The 21,959-nt window shown below is 43.6% G+C and overlaps 1 protein-coding gene across 1 annotated transcript in view; it reads left to right on the plus strand.

Annotated features, from left to right (window-relative positions):
* LOC136976085 (AT-rich interactive domain-containing protein 3A-like) overlaps positions 1-21,959 on the plus strand; it is a 96,961-nt gene that overhangs the window by 26,288 nt on the left and 48,714 nt on the right. The window contains 2 exon segments of the mRNA XM_067271291.1: positions 4,282-4,728; positions 19,223-19,295. Coding sequence (XP_067127392.1) covers positions 4,282-4,728; positions 19,223-19,295 — 520 coding nt within the window.

A 21,959-nucleotide genomic window follows, 5' to 3' on the forward strand; every position in this document is an offset into this window, starting at 1 on the left:
CTTAATTTAAACTCCTCAATACATTTATATGGTTCCTTATAGCTGTACAGTAGTCTGGTGTAGTTTTTACTTTGTTTATGACACCAACGAATCTTATCAGTTGATTAGGCTCTGACCTAACTACTTGATAAGATTTTGTATTAGGGGAATAAAAATGTATTATCTATAACTTAAACAATTACAATATGTTCGTGCTGAGTTAAAAATTGCCGGAAAGAAAACAATTTGTAGAATTTTTAATAATAATAAATTAAAAATTATTATTATTACGCCTAAGAAAGAATAGATTTAAATAAAGATTTTTTAAAATTCGAGTCCGAGCTTTCACCAGAATAAATCGAAGTAAACGTTTAAGTTCGAAAACTGACGGATTTAGTAAAATGTGGAAACTCAGCCCGTTCGTTAGGGGATGACCAGTGCCGCATTATAGCTTTCACGGGACCCAGACGAATTCGAATTAGGGGGCTTTTTGTACTGTACAGTGTTGAATTCAGACATTTTTCTGAGGGGAAATTTTTTTGGGAAAATATTTTCTTACAAGAGATTAGTTTGGGACCCCTTGCTAGGGGAGCCCCAGGCAATTTCCCTTTTTGTCCATAGGATAACGCGCCATTGGGGATGACGATTGTTCGAAGAGAAGTTACGAACGATCACCAAGCCAAGTAAAAGAATAGAAATAAAAAGACGTTACGGCGTTCTTAACGTGTTACTTCGACAACGATGTAGAAAGGCAAAGTGAATATCTACTTTGCACGATTTTCAATATTTAATGGGCGGTTAGAGCGTGCCTTCATTTCGTCGTACGAAATTAATAACGTCAAATTGTTACGTATTAAACGTTTTATTAGGTGTTCGTTTTAAAACGTGTTCGTCTCTCTTAAACGCGACGACGTCTTTCTGACAGAATAAAATAAATCCATCATGTTTTAACGAATTATAATCACGAAAAAGACCAAGAGACAGAGAGATTAAGTATCGACAATGAAGAAAGTTCAAAAGAACTTTGCATAAATGGTGCATCGTGTGTTGGTCCTGGTGTATAATCGATTGCCTAACAATCTTCTCTCGATGAACCTACATATTTATCCGCCAGTATTTTGTACAAGGATTTGAAGTTCGTTTTGTTTTGACTTTTTTTAAAATACTGGAAACGTGGTGATGCCGAATTACGATTAACAAGAGATTGGAGTTAATAACTCAGATACGGCTATAGTGTTTTTATCGGTCGATTTAATCCGCTGCGATTACAATACTAAAATGGAATGGTGATGTCGGGAGTGATTACGATTTTCTTACCGATAATAAGTGGAAGAATGCAAACTACGCAAGAAAAGAACTAGTGTTAATCCGGAGAAATCGGCAACCCGTATCGAGGAAGAGGTGTAATTTACAATAATTTTACGGTTCGGAATCGCCGGCGATCCGTCTCATCGTTATTAATTCCGAGAAGAACGGGATTCTCCTAAAATCGATCGTCGTTTGCGCGTTAGGAGAAGGCTAAAGTTAATCGTTCGCATCTGCGAAATTAAGTTATGCATCGACGAAATACGATCTTCGCGCCTTAAAAGACGATCGGACCGGACGGCGTTGGCCGCAACAGATATTTATAAACTCGATAGGCGTCGACGTCGATGGCATTTCTTTGCAGAGACGATTGGCACCTCCAGAACGGCACGAGTTTTCGGTCTCCGACAACGATTAAGGGAGTTTCACGTAGCAAGCGATTTGCGAGAAACGAAAAGAAAATTGCCACGACGGCTATTAATTTGTCGCTCTGGCTATCGCAACTTCCGGCGACTTTGGCCATGCGATGAGAATTTATTCAATAAAGTCGCTCTCGCTTTTTTCAAAACCGAAGAGGCTTTGCCATTCCGTCCTTTGAGAAAATAAATAAAATTGTTATAACCGCAACGATAAGCGACTGAAATATAGTTTCGTCCAGGTGGAGAGAGAAAAATTAATTTCAGAATCAGTCACTCGATCGTTGTTTGTTCAAATCATCACGGATTAACGACTATTATTAAATAAGAAACCTGCCGAAGACATAGAAAAGTTAATGGGAATATTCTAACGACGTTCTCTTTGGCAAAAATTATACCAAAATACGAGTACAGAAACAAAAAATTACAGCGAAAATTATGAATGGATGTAACAGAAATAATGAAATGGACAGTAAATTCATTATTTCTCTTATTATTATTATTAAAATATAAATAGAACTAATTATGTTATGTAGTGTAGGATATCTCTCTTCAAATGAAGAATAATGAACAGCAAAATGTTTCTTTCGACTCGGATATAATATTAATAATGTTAAAAATATCAGTATTAACGATTTACGTTTTAAGAGTTCTTCGATGAATCACCGTGTCATTTAAGTACTTTTTCCTTATAACGAACGCCTCGCGAGTATTGTGCTACGGTAAACTTGGCTTTTATATTTGTAGCAGCATTTTACTTCTGCTTTTCGCTAGAAAATACAAATCGCTATTCATTTTATATTGCTGTTTGAAACCGGCTTAACGGATAAGTCAAACCGTCGTTCGCGGTCGACGGAAAGAGATGGTGACAAAGGGAAGGCGACTTCGTGACCGTATAAAAATTAGAAACTGTAAATAAACCAAATACAAGAGAACGAACCGTAAAATAGGACGTAAACTATCGAAAGTGTTACAAACACTCGAAAAAACTAAAGCCCCTAGGTAGTGGAGTAGTAGTTTGTATTTTTATATAATTCGTTTAACCTTCGTTTATATTTATGAACGTTTTCTATTTTATATCTTTTATCTAATGCGTTCATAGAGGAGCGGAATAACGAACTTTTCTGTTCGTCCTATAATTTTTAAATAAGCAACCCCTTCGATCGAATTGAATGACCAATTGGATTTTCATTAGAGCGAGATTAAATTTAATTAAAGAAAGACGGAAAGTAGTTTATGATTGTCCCGGAAATTTGGACCATTCCTTTTGACGATTTACCTCTTCTTCTGGTTATCAGATCGGGAAAAACAGCGCCAAACTCATTCCTGCGGGCGTTTTCATCTTGCCTATGGATAAATTTTTCAGGTTGCGATAGGACGGACGATCGGCAGGCGAAATCGGGTTAAATCACTTTCCGTCGACCTTCGGCGTTTACTTTTACTCGCGTTTCGAATATTATCCGCCGTCTCAAACCGGTTTCGTTGGAAACCGTCGACCGACGTACGAAATTCAGTCGAACGTTGACAATTCGTCCGACCGACCGACGGATCGGAAGCGGATCGAAAGCCGCTCGACCGTCGACGCGTGGACAGATCTTCAGACGGACGACACCGCCTACTTTCCTTCGTCGGAATTATTTGGCGCGCTCCGCCGCCCCCGGGGGAAGCGAAGGGCCAGTCCGCCGATCGGCGCTCGGTCGACGGATTACTTTCTCGCGCCCGACGTAATTTCCGTCGAAGACTAGTTAACGAACGATGCGAGAGGCTAAAAATCCTAATTTCCCCTCTCGTCTTCGTCGGGTATTAACCCTCGGCCGTCCTAAACGCGCGCCCGTCGTTAATTTCATCAAACAATTAAACGTCTTAATCGCTTCGTAATCGACTCGCCCGCTATTAATTTCGTTAATCGTTCGGTTCGTCCCTTAATCGAATCTGATCTTTCTTACCGTCCGCCGCTTTCTATCGGCTCGTCCGTCGACGGCCCTAACGAATTTACTTCTACGCCTCGTTAAAGTTCTACTCGCGCTCGACTTTCGACCCCCCCCTCGACTCGTGCACCGATACGTTGGCTACGGTAGTCGGACCGACGTCTCTCTTCTCGCCCGAAGCGCGACCATTGTCTTCAGGTTTTCTTCCCTAACGGAAGAACCTTTCCCTTTCATCAATTGCCGGGGAAGCGCTTCTTCCGCTGTTCTCCAAAAGGCATTTCTTTTATTTTCCAACTCCAGATCCTTCTTCGGTCGGGTGCCGCATGGTTACGCTCCTGTCCGTTTAAAGCCTTACACCCGTCCGGCGGTTTACGCCTTTCTCGCGACCCGTTACCTCCAGGCGTTTTAAACAAATTTCGATTCGATTATTTCGTCGTCGTCCCGCTGGCGCGCGCGCGAGACCCACGCCGACGCTTTGCTCTCGAAGCGACAACTGTGAGTAACCTATTTTGCGCGATTGGGAAATGAAAAGTATATCACCTGACGGCTTAAACGGAAGTTTGGCGCCCGCGAAAGTTAGTGGAGTAGGTTAAGAAAAGGGAGATTGAAAGATGGCCGTGAAATAAAGACTTTATTTTTTATTTCTCCGTCAGTCCAATCCAGACGATGACGAGCTCAACGATTCCGAGTACGACTACGACGACGACGGGACGGACCCTCTTCGCCTGGCCCGAGTCAAGATGGAAGAACCCGATTTGTTGTCTCGATTCGAGCGGCGAGACCTGGAGGAAAGAGCGGATCTGGAAATAAGAGCGCGTAACGACCAGATATTGAGAGAAGCGGCCTCGTCCATCCACAGACAGGCGGCCGCAGGCATGGGCAGCGCGGGAGGCAGCGCGGCTTCCTCGCCTTCCCTCTCGCCCACAGGCTACCTGTTACCCGCGCGAGACCAACAGAGGGCCAACCACCTTCCTCCCGGCTACCCGTCGGCCGCGGGCGCCGCCCTCGCTCCGTCGGCCGCCTCCCTGTGCCTGTCTCCGTCCACCGTCAGAGATTCGCAGGATCATCAGAAATACACCTACGAAGAACAGTTCAAACAGGTGAGTACCTTTCCCCGTCTCTTCCCGTCGACTCGCGCGTCTCAGATCGCCGATGCTAGTAACCCATCCGCTTCGTACCCGATTACCTAGACAAACACGTGCGTGGATCGGGTCGTGGATCGTATCTCCATTCTCTGGAGAATGGAGATACGATGCGACGCGCCGTCCGGAACGCGACCCACGTCGACAGACCGAAGATGGAAGTAGGGGACGATGCTAGAAAGATGGAGAAACGTTGACACTGCGTTGGTTCCCGCCCTTACCCGTCGGACTCTATAGTCCGACTTCCGTCGCCGCCCTTTCTCTTCTCGGCGCTTCCGCGGCGTCGCGCCGAGCGCGTGGAAGTACGCGCCTCCAGAGGAGAAAGAAGTACTCTTCCGAACCCGAAAGGGTCTTAGTTACCATCGTCTTTGGATGTCGTTCGGCTGCGACCAACGTCGAGCGTTTCGGTCGTCGGTCGAATGACAATGTTCAAAGATCGATAGAAACGCTCTAAAAAGAATAAAGGCGCACGAATCAACAGAAGCGCGAGTCAAAGCGCGGCGACGAAGTCAACAAGAACGCTGCAGCGAGACGAAAGTTAGAATTGCGCTGGTGTTAGCGGCGCGAAAGTAAAAGTTCGGTGGGTTCGGCTTCCAATCAGACTTCCGGATAGAGGGAGCTCGCTCTTCCGGTTCCGGTCGGGAGGTAAAGGTGGCGCTGGGAAGAGAGAGCCAAATTTAGCGCGAGCGTTTCTCCATCCGACGTCCGTCTTCTTGTTTATTATTTCGGTGTTAGTCATTCGGTGGCGGACGGAAGTCGACCTAATTTGGGAGCGAAATGGATTGTTGCGTTTCGGCACCCTTCTCCGCCGTCGTCTGACTCATCGCGTATTAATGGTTCGCGCGTCCGAACACGCTCTAATTAGTTTCGTACCCGATCGCCTGCTTCGCTTCTTCCCGCCCACGCCTTCTCCTCCGAATTTTCGTCGCGTTTTCGCCTTTACTCCCGTTTGCGGCCGCTGTTATAAATAGATGGCGACCGGTGCGGAACGCCGAAGAATGCGACGTCGCCATCGTCGCTCGGCCCGACCAGAAACATCCCCCCCTCTTGGTCGGGCTATTACCCCTTCTCTTTCCTATTTTTAAGTCATCGATCGTCGCTCCACTTATTCAAATTACTTTTCGACGACGTTACTCCTTCCATTTAAGTGGTCTTCACAAAATTCGCGCTCGACAGGAACGTTACGCGACGATTTGGGGAAGACGCGGCCGGTTCGGACGGTTCTTCCCTTTCTTCCCCTACTTTATCTTGGAAATAGGCACGAACTTTTCCGGTTTCTTTCGCGACAACGCATCGTCTCGGTCGGACTAGACGACTGGCTTTGCGGGGGTCGGCCGAACCACGCGCCAAAATATTTAAGCGGAAGACCATCGGGCAGCGGAACCAAAATTCTGAAGGATCGGAAAGAACGTCATTCGACGAGAAATGTCTTCGAGAGGAGGGCGGTGGACGGTGTCCGATGGCCGCGAAAGGTTCGAACGGCGCGCGCAAGCGGTCGGTCGTCGGACGAGACGGAAATCGGTGCTAATTACGGTTGGCGCGCGTTAATAATTTCACACCCCTCTGCATTAATTTGTGGGAAAATTCCGTCAGGGTCGGCGGCCGTCTTCCGGTCCGAGACTAACGAGAGACGGCCCATTAATAAAAGTTTTCGGTGCGTGAAGAAATGACGACTAATACCTGCTTTTAATAACTCTATTATCGAACACTCGGCTTATTTCAATCTTGGACCACTTATTTCTCCCGTCGGCACTGTTTCCGGCGGGTCGCGCGTCGCGTTTCCAAGCGACGCGACTCTTTCGTCTCTGGCGGCGGGACTCAATCCCCCATCCTCTACCTTAAAAAAACATGGAAATCCGCCCAAAGTCCCAGAAGTAGGGGAGGAATCCGTGTGACCTTTCGATTCGGACGAGAGAGCTTTCGTCATCGATGCGGTCCCGAAGTCGATATTTGCGTAAGGTATGAGGAGGAAGGGCCCGTAGATCGGATCGTTTTCGCCTTCTACGAAAGTTGGGGAACTTCCATCACGAAGATGAGCGTTCTTTTCGTTTCCGAAAGAAATGTCACCTATTTTCTCGCTTCGTTTTTTTTTTTTTTTTTTTACAATGGAAAACACTTACTTAGGTTAGAAGAACGCTTTAATTTTCCATTGTAAAAGAATGCGATTTTGGAGAGGGAGAGGTGAAGAAGCACTATTTTTTTCACTTAACAGAGAATAAGTAAATTAAATATAAAGTGTGTTTCTGCCTGTCAATTAGTTTTCGTTTAATCGAAACGATTTCTGCTAATGCGTTTTTGTGTCTTCTCATCTCCCGGTTTTGTTATCTTAACAGAAGTAACTCGTCCAGTGGTTTCGTATCTTGATCAAAGAAATTAATAGTGGTTGTTGATAATGTCGTTTACTAACGGCTAAACAAGAACCAACATAAACCAGAAGCTATGACATAGAATATAGCCAGAGGAAAATGCATCTGTAGTCCCGATTTCGGCCACTTGTTCAGAATAGGATGATTTTTTTTATCAAACTAGGTGGTGATTTTTTTCATCGCCAGAGAGCGCCGCACTCGCCTTTTCCAGATTTTTCGGCCATCCCTCCCTGTACCTCTATTATTTACCATTTAAAAGAAACGACCTGTTATCGAACTCGGAGTGCCGCATGATTTCGTTTCGGAAAAACAAAGAATGGTGCTGGATCGGACGCCTAATTTCTCTTGTCTTTATTCTAAAAGATAAAGTCTAAAGACAAAGCCTGGAGGCGTTTGGGATGACGTAATCGAAATTGCTTCGCGCTATTGTTTGGCGAAATCCGAACGGTGGCCGATTCTATCGAGTGGTAACTTCGAATATCAATTATGTAAAGAAAAACAGAAGAGACGTAAATGCATGTCGGCATCAAGTTTAAATCTTCGTCCTCCCCGTCGGGGAGAATACTTTGCTCTGGCGAAGAAGTTCGACGCGTTCCGATGCCAGCGCCATCGGCCAATCAAAAGTTTCCTTGGAAATGACGTCACTTCTCGCGCGACGGTCGCTCCGTTTTTCGCTCTGTCGTCGACTAGACTTCTCTCGATTATAGCCGGTCCGAGTCGCTGTAATTTCCGTAAATAATTTTTAAATATTTAAAATAGTCATTAAATTTTTCGCCGTTTAATGCGCGAACAGTATTATTTAATTCTCATTCCTACAATGAATATAAAGGCCGCTCGGTTATTTTACACGCGTGTCAAAAAGCGTCAAATTTAACCATTACTTTTCGTCATAGATCGATTACGGTATTTTCCTAAATTGTCGACGCTTCCGTTGGTTTGCATTGACGCCATTCCGCTTCCGGTAGTGACGTCATCTAACACGTTTCGTCTCTTACTCTCGCGATATCAGCGAATGCGATTGTTATTTTCTATTTCCGAATTTCGTTCTGTTAAATAAAGAACGAAGTGTAAGGAAGAAGGAAGCCAATATGCAAATTGGAAGATTTGCCCAGATTTGTTGAGTTGGGGATTGAATTATTATATAATACAACTCGAACACAGTACGAGATTTAATTGACCAATTGGTTTTTTTGTTTTTTGTTTTTTTTACATAAGATCTTTCTCATATCAACGTATAGAAAGAGATGCCCAATTTATTTTTGTTTGGCTTCGTTTCTTCCCTCTTGGGCCACCGTACGGGCCAAGTTCTCGAGGTCCGTCGAATCGTTCGTTAACCAATAAAATCGATCGATTTGTGCCAGTGCTTCTTATCGTTGTAGTGTGGTGAATGCGGCGAAGCAAATCTACGTGTTGGCGTCTTTAACATAACTTTGTCACCCCGGACAATTGCATAAAGCAAAGAGAAAACCGTCGGCTTTTCGGCCGATTTTACTCCGTAAAAAAGAATTTATTTATTTTTGAAGGATTCGAACAAGGCATCAACTTCTTAGTTATGTTGTCGGTAAAATTACACGAACTGCCAGCGGAACATTACCTCACGATCCAAGTCTTTGTCTTTTAATTTTCAATTGATTCTTTCCCTTTTCAGGTATCAATTATCAATTGAAAAGACAAAGAAGAAAGGGATAAGGAAGATTTGTCGCTTGTTTGTAACATTTATTGTAATTTCTTTTATGCTTTTGTTTGTTTTCCTTTCCTTTTTCGAAAAGAGGGCTAAAAAGTATTTGCTGCGCCCTATCCTCTTTGTTAGAACTTTTATTGGTGTATTAGAAAAATTAAAAAATAATTATTATTTTTGTTGTTGCTGCCAATATTTCACTTATTTTTTGTTTAAATTTGGCCAATTAAATTTCTGTATTTGCGAAAAAGATAGGCGAACGAGAAATGTGCATATTTTCGCACCGGATGAGCTTGGCCATCCTTGCATCTTCATAAATTCGCTTACGTGGGACGAAATTTGACGTTTTCGATTAACCGGAACGCCTTCTATTTTTTTCTCGCCTGTTAAAGTTTCGAGTGCAATGTTTTTTAATGATTAATCGGTACTTGAGTCTTTAGGCCGTCTTTATTTCCGTCCGTATATCGGGGTCCTTCTGTTTCCTTCCAAAGACTTTTCTACCGAAAAACTTAGAATGGGAATTTCACTATGGAAATATTTTAAAGCAGCACTAAAACTGCAGGCTTCAATCTTCGATTGTTCTTTAAACGTAAGCTACACTTCGGTGGAAGGAGACAAATATCCGCCCGTCCATCCGGATAAGTGTGAGCTTATCTCAAGACTTAAGTAATTAAAGTCGACAATCGTTTCTAAAACTGACCGTATTTTAATATTCGTCGGAAGACTTTCAAACTCGTAAAGTCGTCTACTTTACTGGTCAATAACTACTAGCCTGTACGGTGGCAAGCGTAAATAATACAGAAACACGGAAATTGAGTATTCGGGTCGAAATATACAAGTTGCGATGTGTTGTTTATTAGCAGGGTGTTTCGAATTGTTTGGCAGTAGAAAGAATTATCCGGTCTTTCCCGGTTTAATTGTTAAGGCAGATTATCTTAGCGAAAAGATAACTTACGAATGCTGGTGAATTTCGTTTATTTCGAATAAATTCTTACTGTCATAAGCCTTGTTTTGAATGCCGTCTAAGAAGTATTAAAATATGACACGTGTATTTCTGCAGATTTATTCGGAAAAATATTTATAAACAGAAAAAAGTGTAGAAACGTCGAAGAAGGTCGTTCTTTTCGAATTCGTTAACGATTGGCTGACGACGATAACGGCGTTTATATCTCAAATGCCCATAATTCAGCCGCTTTGTTGCTAAAAGACGAAAGTTTCCGTAGCACGTGACGGAAGTTTCCTTCCGAAACCGCCCGTTTTTCCGTCGAAAGGAATCTCTCCGACGAACGGAGGGACGTGGCCGTGGTCGAGAGAAGCTCGGACACGGGGGAAATTCCGGCAGACGGCAATTACCAGCCTCCTACTTGTACGACGGTATGGGGGAGAAAACGGAATTTTCTACCGTTTCGAAGGGGATGGGGTTAACGAGCGAAAGAGAAATTCCGTCCGACCCCGCGGGTGCCCGGAGGTGGCTCCCTCTTCCGCGGACGGATGGAAGCTGGCAGAGAGCCACGACCTTGCCGCTTAGTTTGCCGGGCCGGACGAAACGGTCGTCTTCGATACCGCCGTTTTATTGCCTCTTTGTGTTGGTAACGATGCCTATTTTAGCTCGAGCGCGTCCTCCGTCGGAGGGCCGCTACGGCCACCCTCTTTTATCGAAGGGAAAGAGAGTTTTTCCGTTCGGACTGCAACGACCGGGCGCGTCTCTTGGGTCGGGGGAAAGAGCGTCGGAAATCTTCGTTTTGTTTCTCTCCTAGCCGTATTAAATATTTTACGACGAAATTCGAAAAAAAAGAACTGAACTATCACGGTTTTTATTAAGTGGGTACGTGGGGGAGTCTACAATGTACGCGACCTCGATTGTGTATCGAGTTTAGAAAGCTGGCAATGTTCCATATTGGGGCGAGCTACATCCAGCCGACTCGGTTTGTTCTTAAATATACGCAATAATTTATATCCGCGGTCATTTGTTAAGGCTCGTTACGGCCGTGTCTCGTTCTTCCATTAAACCTTATCGGTCGGAATAGTTTAATAACACCGGGCGACCCGGAGCTGCGTCCCATTCGGTTAAATCGTAATTGATAGATTATGGAATTACGCAGAAAATAAATCGGAATATTTTTTCTTTTCTCCACCAGATATTTATAGAAACCAATTCCTTTACCGGGTTTTACTCTGGACCTCGTCCTTTTCTTTGTTTCCGCTTCCGTCCACGCCGTAAATATAATAGTCACGTCCGGCGCTAATTGATAACCGGTAAACGCCGCGCGATTACGGGAGGATCTCCTTACCGCTAAACATTGCGTGGAGGGGGGAATTGGCACGAAACACTCCGCTGTCGTCCGGATTCCGGTGGGGCCACCCGGCCCCCTCGAGGTTAAAATCCTTCCTTTCCCTTTCGTTTCGTCGTAAATTTTGTTACCGGTCCGAACCCGTCCCTCTCTGGAAGTTCGGTCGAAAAACGGCGTAGCCCGAAACGTTCCGAATTTCGATGGCTTTTTTCTTAACTTCCGGAGGGAAAAGACCGATGGTTTTTTCCAAAAACGTTCTCTTTCTTTCTCTCTCTCTCTCTCTTCGAACGCCATTTTAATTAGTCGACTTCTAAAAATAAATCGATGACGTCGGCGATAATCTATAATTGGAGAAGACGCGTTTCCGTTACGTCGCCGTTGGGTCTGAGGAAAACGGACTCAAGAGCGTCCCGGGCAGACCAAGTAGGAATGCGCATTGCCTAAATTAAACGGAACGTGCGAGAGTAATTCGGTGGATTTACGCGGTTGTCCCGCGTAGATCCGGTGGCGTCTTGTTTAATTATCCGTGAGAATCCGTTACGCGCGCGTTTGGGGTGGCTCCAAACTTTATGTGCTGGAATTAGGAAGGACCGACGGCGCGCACTTACCACCGATGCGTTATATGCGGGTTTTTCTCCAATCCGGTACAAATAAGTAAAAAGCGGTAAGATTCCGGGTGGAGACGGCCGACGGCCCGGGCGCTGCGCGAAAGAGGGAGATATTTTTAGAAACGCCGTTGCTGGATTTCTGGAAACGTCTCGCGGTCGAACGTCGCGTCGCTCCCCGTACTACTCGTTAGAAAGGGGAGGCGAGATAATAAATCAAATCCTTATTTATTTACACTAAGACAGACTTCCCGCGTTTCTTCTTTTCACCTATCTCCCCGCCGGGGTAAGCGACGCGCTCCGCTCCTCGTCGCTTCGTTAATCAAACCAACGTTTTATCTCCGGTCCGTTGGCGTCTTTCCCGTTTCCCGTCCAAATCGGAGTTTGACCACCCCATACGTCGGCCCGATCCGATTCCTCGTGCGATTGGTTTTTCTTTCTTTTTTAATTTTTTTCTTTTGGCCTACCACAGATACAAGGAGCGAATGCGTCTTTTCCAGTTATTTGCTAATCGGAAGGCGTTCCGATTAGCAAATAACGGGTTTGGTTCTTCAGACGAAGGTAATCACGGGTCTCCCGACGGCATTCCCGCGGCCGGGGACGGCGCCCAATTATGGGGCACGAGCGTCGCGCGGAGTCGCCGGTACGTCACGCGGAGGACGGCACGAGACACGGAGCGTCGGGACCCGCCGTTGGAAAAGAGGTAATTAAAATTGGCAAGAAAATTACCCACCGGACGGCCGTCGCCTCCTTAGCCGCGACGTCCGCCGTTGGCCCGGTTAGACTGGTACGTGCGTCCGTCGGTCGTGACGTCACGCTCTTTCGCTCCCCCCTACGTGTCTTCTCTTTTTATTTCGTGGCCGTCGATAACTTCGAATTCGCACGCCGAAAACTCTTTCTCTTCCCTTTTCGTAGGTAGCGCTTCCGGGCCGGGCGGAAATTCTTTCCGAACGAAGATTCCCGGAAGACAGACCCGAACGGGGGTGGTGCTTAGCCGAAAAACGTTTGTTTCTCTTCTCCAAAAAAGTCGGCGCACTTCCAAATTTGCGTTCTTTATTAGTTGAAAAACAATATTAGATGTTTATATATGTGGATGACATCATAGCAGACACTTTTTTCAGCTCCCTTAAAAAGTAATAGTAATATTATGTAAATAAAACAAAAGAAAGTAATGGATTTCTTCCTTTACATTACGAATGGCTGAGAAATCGTTCACTTTAATTAGAAGTAACTTATAATTAATATATACAAAGTTATATACAGTTTAACAATAGTTCACTTATACCTTGTTCCGTCGGCTTTAAAAGTGGCCCTACCGGCCAAATTTTCTAAGGCCGCTTTTCTCTCCTTCCTTAAAATTTGGTCAAACTTAATGCATTCGAATTTTGTTTCTTTTGTCGGACGGCGACATCCGATTTGCGGAATTTTCGTCGGATGCCAGAACTGACGTCACGAAAAGCGTGAGGACATCGGCATCGACGTGGAGCGATAGCGTTTTCGGCCAAACGTCGATTGTCCAAAAATTGGTTGATAAACGGAAAAGATGAACCGCGTGTCTACTCGAAGGAAGAGCAAAAGTAACCCGCGCAAGCTAAAAGGCTGCTGTCGGAACGCTCGTCTCCATCAACATTCTTTTACTGGTCGTCGTCAGCAAATCTGAGAAATTTAGGGAAGTCTTCTCTTATTAAACCGAGGGAGAATGACGAACCGAAAGAAGTCATTCTCCCTTTTCCTCTTTGGCTCGATTCCCTTTGACTTCTTCGACTTAAAAAAAAATGTTCGGCGTTGACGTACAGTTCAGTACACTATTGACTTTTTTATTATTACAGATATTTAGCGTGACAAATCCTTAAATGAAGAATGAGCGATAGTGATAGTTTCTTCATCCCCTCCCTCCAAAAACTAAACAAACCGAAAGAATAAAACGAAATATAAATTTGCCCGAGACAAACAATTATGCTCAACACAAATCGCACGGTTTATAATTTCGTACAAAATTATTGGAAAGTAGATGATCAGTTTCTTAAAAATTTTAAATTGTCTTTTTATATATGAAAGTATTTTATATTTGTAGGTACTGTACTCTGTCATACAAAGTTTTATTCTTCTACAGAATGGTTTTTCTTTTTTGTTTTCGTCTGACGTTCAATTTACATTTGGATAAACAAACCTGTTTAATTTTCCGAGACTTAACTCGTATTTTTGTTATACAATATTATGTAAATATATAACCGTGCCCAGCACCCCCTCCCTGTTCCGCACGGACCGCTCCCATCAAAATTAGGTTCACTTTCTTTTCGACCTTCCACGTTTCCGCCGCTAAATTCTTCCCTGGAGCTCGGTTGGCCCTTCCGACTCCAATCTCCGGAAAGATTCTTCGGGCTTTTACAGCACCCGCCGGTCCATGTCATTTTTGACCGTTGCAGCGCGTGGCGACTGCGGGACTTTATTTAAAGACCCCCTGTCAATTCTTTGGTCCTAAATTTAATAATTGGACGCGCGTCCGTTCTCCAAATCCAATCGGTCTGCGACCCGTCCCGCTTGGTCCCGCCATCAGAGGGCCGCAGCCTTGGTGCACTTACGGAAGCGTTTCTACGCTTCGGAAAAGTCCGATTCGTTCGGGGTAAACACCGAAAGTGACTCGAGAAGGCAAAATTCTTGTAGTTTACATGAAATTGCGGGAAAAGTCCGTCGCCGTCGTCGTTCCGTTGCATCGCGTGCGGACGACACAGAAAAAACGTCTATGGGTCGTTTGGTGGATCTTTCGTCTCTGGAGTTAAAAGAATTTCGCTCATTTCCGATGAAACGGGTTGCAAACGGCAAATACGGATTCCTACTTCTTTTTAATAATGGCTTTGTTTGGAGATTGTTAAAATTGTTTCGTGCGTGTTTCTGACGTGTACGCCGATTAAAGTCAACCTACGTTAATCTGATAACATAGACGTACGAAGATCGTCGCGTGACTGTGACAAAAGTCACTGCTCCAAACGCCTCCGCGCGCTACTTTGTTGCCGACTGGCAAAAATTTTATATTGTTTATTTGCTGGAACGTTGATATGACCTTAAACAAAGTCCGACCTTGTACGCCTTTCGGCGTTTTCTTACAGTTTTCGCTTCCTCACTGCGAACCTACAATTAAGCGCGGGGTTTCAATCGACATTCGTCACTTCAGCTTATACTGTCCATCGACTGCTCCATTCCTCCTCTATCGTCTATGGCAATCGATTCCATTTCCCTCTTGTTTCCGATTGCCGCCTTAATAACCTTTGAATAGCGAAAAATAAACGGGGTCAAAAGCTGACGCGACGGTTTTCTCTCCACTTTACGCAACGAGTGTTCCGGGGCGACAGCTATGTAAGGAAGCCAGCACGTAGGTTTGCGTGGCCACTTTCACCACACTACAAGGGTAAGAAGCGATGGCAAAGGTAGATTGATTTTATTGGTTAACGCACCACCGACAAACCGCGCGAACTTGACCCGTCCGGTGGCCCAAAGAGGAAAGGAAACGAGCCGAACAGAAATAAATTGGGCGTCTCTCTCGATACCTAGCTTTCGACGCGTTATCGTCTTCTAATTACTCCGCCCCGTGCGGGATACGTGGAGCGGGGCCGGTCGAAGTACTTACCCCCCGAACGTATCGAGACGATATCGACAGATATCGGTACGGGCTGACCAAATAGCGTGGGAAACCGGCGACTTCGCCTCCGACGGAATGAGGTCTATTCACCTTCCTGGGACTATAAAAGTCACGTGATGGTTTAAAAACGTGGTATTTATCGACATACACCATGTTCTCGACATTTTATTATCGGTGTTCTAATGTCTAATTAATTTCGGCTATTCCCATATAATGCAATATCATATTGCGGGAGAATGAAGAATTTACGAAAAACAGTGCTAAACTTTTTGGAAAAAAAATTCATTTATTACTGTTTTATTAGACTACTGTCGTACAGTATTTTTCTTCTGTTAAGTATATTATAACAATTTTCTTATATTTGAAATTCGAATTATTAATGAATTAGTAAGTCCCTTAATAAATTATTTTTAATTTCCTATTAAAGTTTTCAACTAGAAATTTTAAAATTTTATTATTTTGAATAACAAACTATCCTTTGTTCTATTCAATTTCAGTTAAATTTCGCGAGATCTAAAATTTTATAATTAATTTTATTAATGCTGTTTGTAATATTTCATCTAGCTTTAGAATAATAATCTGTACTGAACAAAACATATTACAACATTGCATTGATGTATAATTTATTTGATATATTAATTGATTTTTTTATAATGATATTTAATAAGAAAAAAGTATATAATTCTAATTAAAATACACTTTAAATTACAAAAATATTTGTTATAATATACGTTTTGGTTTATTCTGATACAAAATAAATGTAAATTTATTTGGTGTAGTGTTTGATTTTAATTTTCTTGTATTAGTAAATGGCTGATAAATAGATCGAAATGTGCGGAACAAATTCGTGTGCTACTTTTAGGTTTAAAACTCTTCATTGTAAAAAATAAAGATTTTTAACGAAGGAACTGGTAGTAAAATACCAGTTCCTTCGTTAAAGTGCGTCGTTTGCATTTGTTCACGTCGTGCATTACGTGACGTAAAGCATTTGTTCACGTCGTGTTGTGAGGAAAATTATGAAATGATATTCCTTTATTCCCCTTTTTAGTATTTATACATCACATCCAAATGCACAGGATGATATGAGCATCTTTGTTTGTTATTCGAAACAAAATTAACTACGGATAATAGCCACTGTCCTTGTTTACATACTGTCACGTGGTCCTTTACGTCACACGAATAGACATCATTTGTCGACGGGATTCGGACGTCGAAGAGTAAACGAATTGGTCATTTCCGGCGCACGTGTCCGGTGGCCGGCGACACGCGCGTATTGGTTCGGCCAAATAATGACTTTACAGAAGAAGGGCAGAAGGGCATGACGTTCGAATTTGCGAATTTGCATATTAAGCCCCCTCTTAGCTTACATTTTGCTTAAAAAAAAAAAAAAAAAAAAAAAAAATGGCAGTTTTATGCGTGATGGTTAAACGCGCGTCATACAGTACGTTAGCAATGTGAGTAGATAATTATGGCGCGTGGCCAGTGTTATAAAGAGTAAAGAATTGCCGCAGTCTTCCGCGTAAGACCTTCGTTCCTTTTTTTTTTCTTTCTATACCGAACAGTCCACTAAACTTTTCGGTGTTCGTATTTAAAACGCCGCGAAATTTCGGTCTCGAATAGCCGGAAGTACTTGGAATAAAAGTTTGATAGTTTACACTTGTTAGCTTTATTAAGTAGAAAAATAAACGGTGGGTGTCGGAAAAAATAGTAGCCGTGCTTTTTTTCTCTCTTTCTTTACAACAGAAAATAAAAGAAGAAAGTTACGACGTAAAGCGATTCGTTCGAAGCGACGAACGATTCGCCTGGCTTAAGCAAAAACGAACACAATTCTAAAATATCCGATTCTTTTCTCTTTACGAAATTAAAAAATTCCATTGCGAAGAGGCAGAAAAGTTAAAGAACGATCGGGACGATCCGACTCTGAATATAACGCAATACTTTCCCCGCGTGCTGGCAGGCACTCTATTCTGATTGGTTATAAAAAGTCACGTGGTATTTACTTCGACCATTTTTGTTAGTTTAAGCACTTTTCTTATATTTCTTTGCATGTTATATTCTATATTACAGAAAAATACCCCGAGGCTATGCAAATGGGTGGGCAAACTGACAAAAGTTGTCTTACAGTTTTCTTAGAGAACGTTGGAAACGCGAAAAGAAAAGGATTTGTTCACGTCGTATTGTTAGGAAGCATTGGATTCACTTTGAAATATCTAAATTATTCCTGCTATTAATAGAGTGGAATTAAGTTACTTGTTCCGAAATAAAGACAGATGTTTTTATTTAAAATACGAAAGAACAAAGGTCGAAAATGGCGGCCATCGAGCGGTTGCGCTACTTTAGTATATTCGTAGCTTCGGTAAAAAGGTGACAGCGGCCGGAGTTTAATAACTTTCCAGTCGAGACTCGTACCGGTTCTTTTCTCGTTGTCGTCGAGAACCCAGACCAATTCTCGCTTTCTCTCCCAATTGGTAAACAACGCCAGACTTCGCTTTTCCTCTCCAAATTTCGTCGCTAGAATCACATTCTGCGCGTTAAGCATTTGAGGGAACGGTGGGTTCTACTTCTCCTCTCGCCCTGGTCATGCTCCCTCATTTCTAATTTTGTTTGTTTTTTTTTCTTGGGGAACCGACGGCATAAGAGTTATTACTTTCCGAACTTATTTCTGTCCGGAAGGAATTCCAGATCGGAAAGACCTTTCCGACGGATTTCGGATGCGGCGGCGTAATCAGCGAAAGGGGATTTAGGAACGGAGACGATAGGACGCACGTGGGGAAGGGCCTCCGTTACGCGCCGAGAGGCTGCGGATAAAAAAAGTGGTGTGTAAAAAAAACGCGTTCGGAGGAGAGGAAGTCGTTTAGAGAGCGATGTCTACATTGTGTTCGAGCCGAGACGTTAATTATGCAAATGAGGTTTTTCCCCGGCGTTTATATCAATTAGACGGGATTAATTAAAAGAAATTCTCGGACCCATTGTGACGGATATCGGCGCGATAAATTGTGGGAAATCTTTTCCGCCGAATTAATTACAGGCCACTTTTTCCCCGACGCGGACTTAACCGAGAGCGAATTCCGCGTCCTCTCCGACCTTAATTACGCGTCGACGCCGCCCGGTCGCAGACGGAACGCGTCCGCTCTGCCTCCCCTGTTCCGCCCACGTTCCGTTTGTCGATTGAACGGTAGGAACGGAGGAACTTTCCGTTTTTCCGCCTCAGAACGGAACGAAGCCGTTTTCCGTCGTCCCGGGAGGCCGGGCAGAATTCCCAGTTTGAAAGAGGCGCGTCGGCGTCGGAACAGAGTAGCGTCGCGTAACGTGATTTATCCCGGTGGTCGTTCGCCGGCGAGAGAAAGGTAAACTTGGAATCCGGGGGACACGCCTTCCTGCCTACCTCCCGCGGCACTCATCAATATCTTCGCGTCGAGTTAATACAAACACCTGCGGGGTAGCACGACGTGTTTTTTAATTAAAAAAATCTCCCCCTCGCCTCCTCCCCTACGTCGCGCCGACGTCTCGCTCTTCTCGTCGTTAAGTGAGCGACGACGCGAAGCCAGCGCCCGGCCGACTCGTAAATTATCTTAACGTAACCCGCGGACGGCCGACGAGAGGCCCGCGGCCCACCTTTCGCCGACGCCCCGGGGTCGAAGTTCGAGCGGCTTCGGCGGTAGCTCCTCCGCCGGACCATTAATTCCCGACCGCTGGCCTTCTATTATTTGGAGAGAGCCAGATTTCGGCGCTTCTCACCTCCGTCGCGCACCAAACTCGGCGGCGACCCGAGCCGGTACGGGGCGCCGCTGGACGCGTCGCGTAGCGCTCGGACGGCGGAACGCGTTTGGCTGGGAGGAAGCGTGACGCTAACCGAATTTTCCTTGTTGTTGCAGTTATACGAGCTTACGGAAGATCCGAAGAGGAAGGAGTTTTTGGACGATTTATTTAACTTCATGCAACAACGAGGTAAGAGCGCGCGCACGGGTCGTGTGTTTGCCGGGGAGAGTGAGTGCTTCGCCCTTGGCTGACTCATCGTTCGTTAGACGTGACTAATGCTTTTTGATCCGCCTAAATGTGACTGTTATCGTAGACGCCCTGACAGAAACGTATCGCACTGCTCTCCGCGATCGCGTAACGGAAACACCTTATCGACAACGTAAGGTGGAAAGATTTCCGAAGCTTATATTTTATGAAATTGGCGCCGGTTGCTCTTGTGACGTTTGATAAATGCGAGGAAAAAACGAGTGGAATTTTTAAATCGGACCGTTTTAAAAATGACCTAATTACGATGTTTGGCAACCTTTGGAAAAGTGGCTGTCGTGTGTAAGTGTTTTAATCCATTCTCTCGGGTGAATAGGGGAGGTGTTACAAAATCGTGCACGATAAATGACCGTTCTCTTCTTCTGCACGCAGGACGGCTATTATTCTTACGCGGATGGGGAAAGAGAGGGACAGAAACATCTAAAATTGTTTTAAGGGAAGATGTGTAGCGCCATGTGGTGAAACGGAAAATACAATTAACATTCCTTTCATGCACCAGCAGTCAGCCAACTTATAGAGAGGGGATCGAGACAAAGAAATCTTCTGACCAAACTTATTGTAGCCAACGATCCATGGACAACGGAGAAAATTTTCACTGAAAGATCTTATCATCGCCCACTGGATAATTTCATTAAAAGGGGGAAAATGCCCCCTAGTCATTACATGTGATGTTTTCATATTCATGAGGTTGAACAACGACGCTGCTAACAAAAGAAAATCAGAAGATGCTTTGGTTGCCTCATAGCACGACTTGAGTCAACATTGGTTTTTAAATGCTTTCTTAACTTTAAGGCGGTTTCATCTAATTACTTTTAATTAGCGTGCGTAAGGATATTATTAAAGTCTGACACGAAGTGCTCTAACAAAGAGACAACAATGGTGTGGTTAGTTCGTTTCGCCATTCTTTTAGATTGCTTCCGAAAATGGGGAACTATAATAGAGTTTCCTCTACTCGACTTAGTTTCCTTCGATTTGCCGTATATAAAATTAAGGAAATTTTTTACAAGAATTCATCACGTAACCACTACTAAGTTTGTCACTTTCGTCGCAAAAGATCGTGCTTGGCACGCTTTTTAACTTGGTCTCAACCGCAAACCAAACGTTACGAACCTCCTTATTAATCATTAAAAAGACCAAAAAGAGATCTGACACGTAACGATTGCAAATGTCTCTTGGCAACGAAGAATTAAACTTACTCCTGAAATAATTCTCAATTCCCCGCAGATCTTATTAAAATAAGTGTTTTTGCTCTGAAACAAATACGGAGATAAGACAGATACTCAATATTTTGTTGATTCACCCGACCTAGCAATATTCAAATCTACTAATTCCAAATGCATTTTATATTTACGCTCTTTTTCTTAATCGCTTAATGAAATTGCTAATAGGAATATTAATCATTTAATGAAATTGCATTTTATAATTCAATTTCGTTACATGATTAATAGGAAGCGAAAAAGGGGCTATCATTTTTTATCCGTTTTTCAAATTTATTTCTCGGTAAATTAATAATAAATATTATTTTAATTATGGATTGTGCAAAAATAACAAGTCTTTCGCCTAATAAAATACTCGATGATATATAGTTTAGAGGCAGCGATGAACAGGTTTTGTCACATTTTATCTTGGCTGGCGGTTTGCGTTTTACCTGTTGATAATTGCTCGCCTGTCCCTTAGTTTGCGAAAGGTGTGGAACGTTTATTTGTCAGGCCAGTCACCTTGCACCATAAAGCGTGCTATACCTCCTTTCGTGCCCTCTCTCGCCGTTCGTTTGAATAGAACGCACACTCCGATTGTTAAAAGATTTGCTCGCAGCTTTTTACTTTCAACACGTGGAGGCCCTTAGGCTCGCCGGTCGATTGTCTATTTTTAAAAGAAGATTTTTAATATTAATTCAAAATATTTTTCGCCAAACGATGAGCGTTTCCGACATTGTTTAAAAATAGAATAGTTCTGCATTTTCTCATTTTAGACAAGAAATATGCTATTGATTAATTGTTCTTGTCGTCAGCAGAAATGGAGAACAATGAACAGTTCGTGATGTACGAGTAACGCAGCCTTTGTCATTGTCTGTCGATAATTGTTACGTCACAAAGGGATCTATATATTAGACAGACGAGCTGTGCCGATGTCATTCGATAGACAGTCGCAATTAATAACGTCATTCTTGTCATCTGTCATCTTATTGAAAACGGTATGCTAAACGGGATCATTTTTCATCAATCACGCCGACGGCCATTTTATTTAATTAAGATATGAAAATCAAGAATGCGGTTTAACAAAAAAATCTTAAAGGTATCTTCATTTAATTTTAACCAACAGGTCTGTAACACATTTACAAACTCGCCGTACGGGAGGAGCGGGATGGTAGAGGAAGTTGTAGCGATGTTTATGTGCAGGATGTTTGGCCCGGAGCCCCACTGTCGATTGCGGTGTGATATCCCAGTTAATGACTACACTTGATGATACTCGTTTGGACAGATTTACGAAGCCCACCCGACAATTTACCTGTCAAAGTACGGCCACCACGTCGCCCGGCCTTTTCGCGTACCGGTTGGTCTTTTTTGTTGTAGGTCTACTCATTCGTTC

Source organism: Centruroides vittatus, unplaced genomic scaffold (genome assembly GCF_030686945.1).
Source record: "Centruroides vittatus isolate TY-2023 unplaced genomic scaffold, ASM3068694v2 contig_393, whole genome shotgun sequence".
Taxonomy (NCBI): Eukaryota; Metazoa; Arthropoda; class Arachnida; order Scorpiones; family Buthidae; genus Centruroides; species Centruroides vittatus.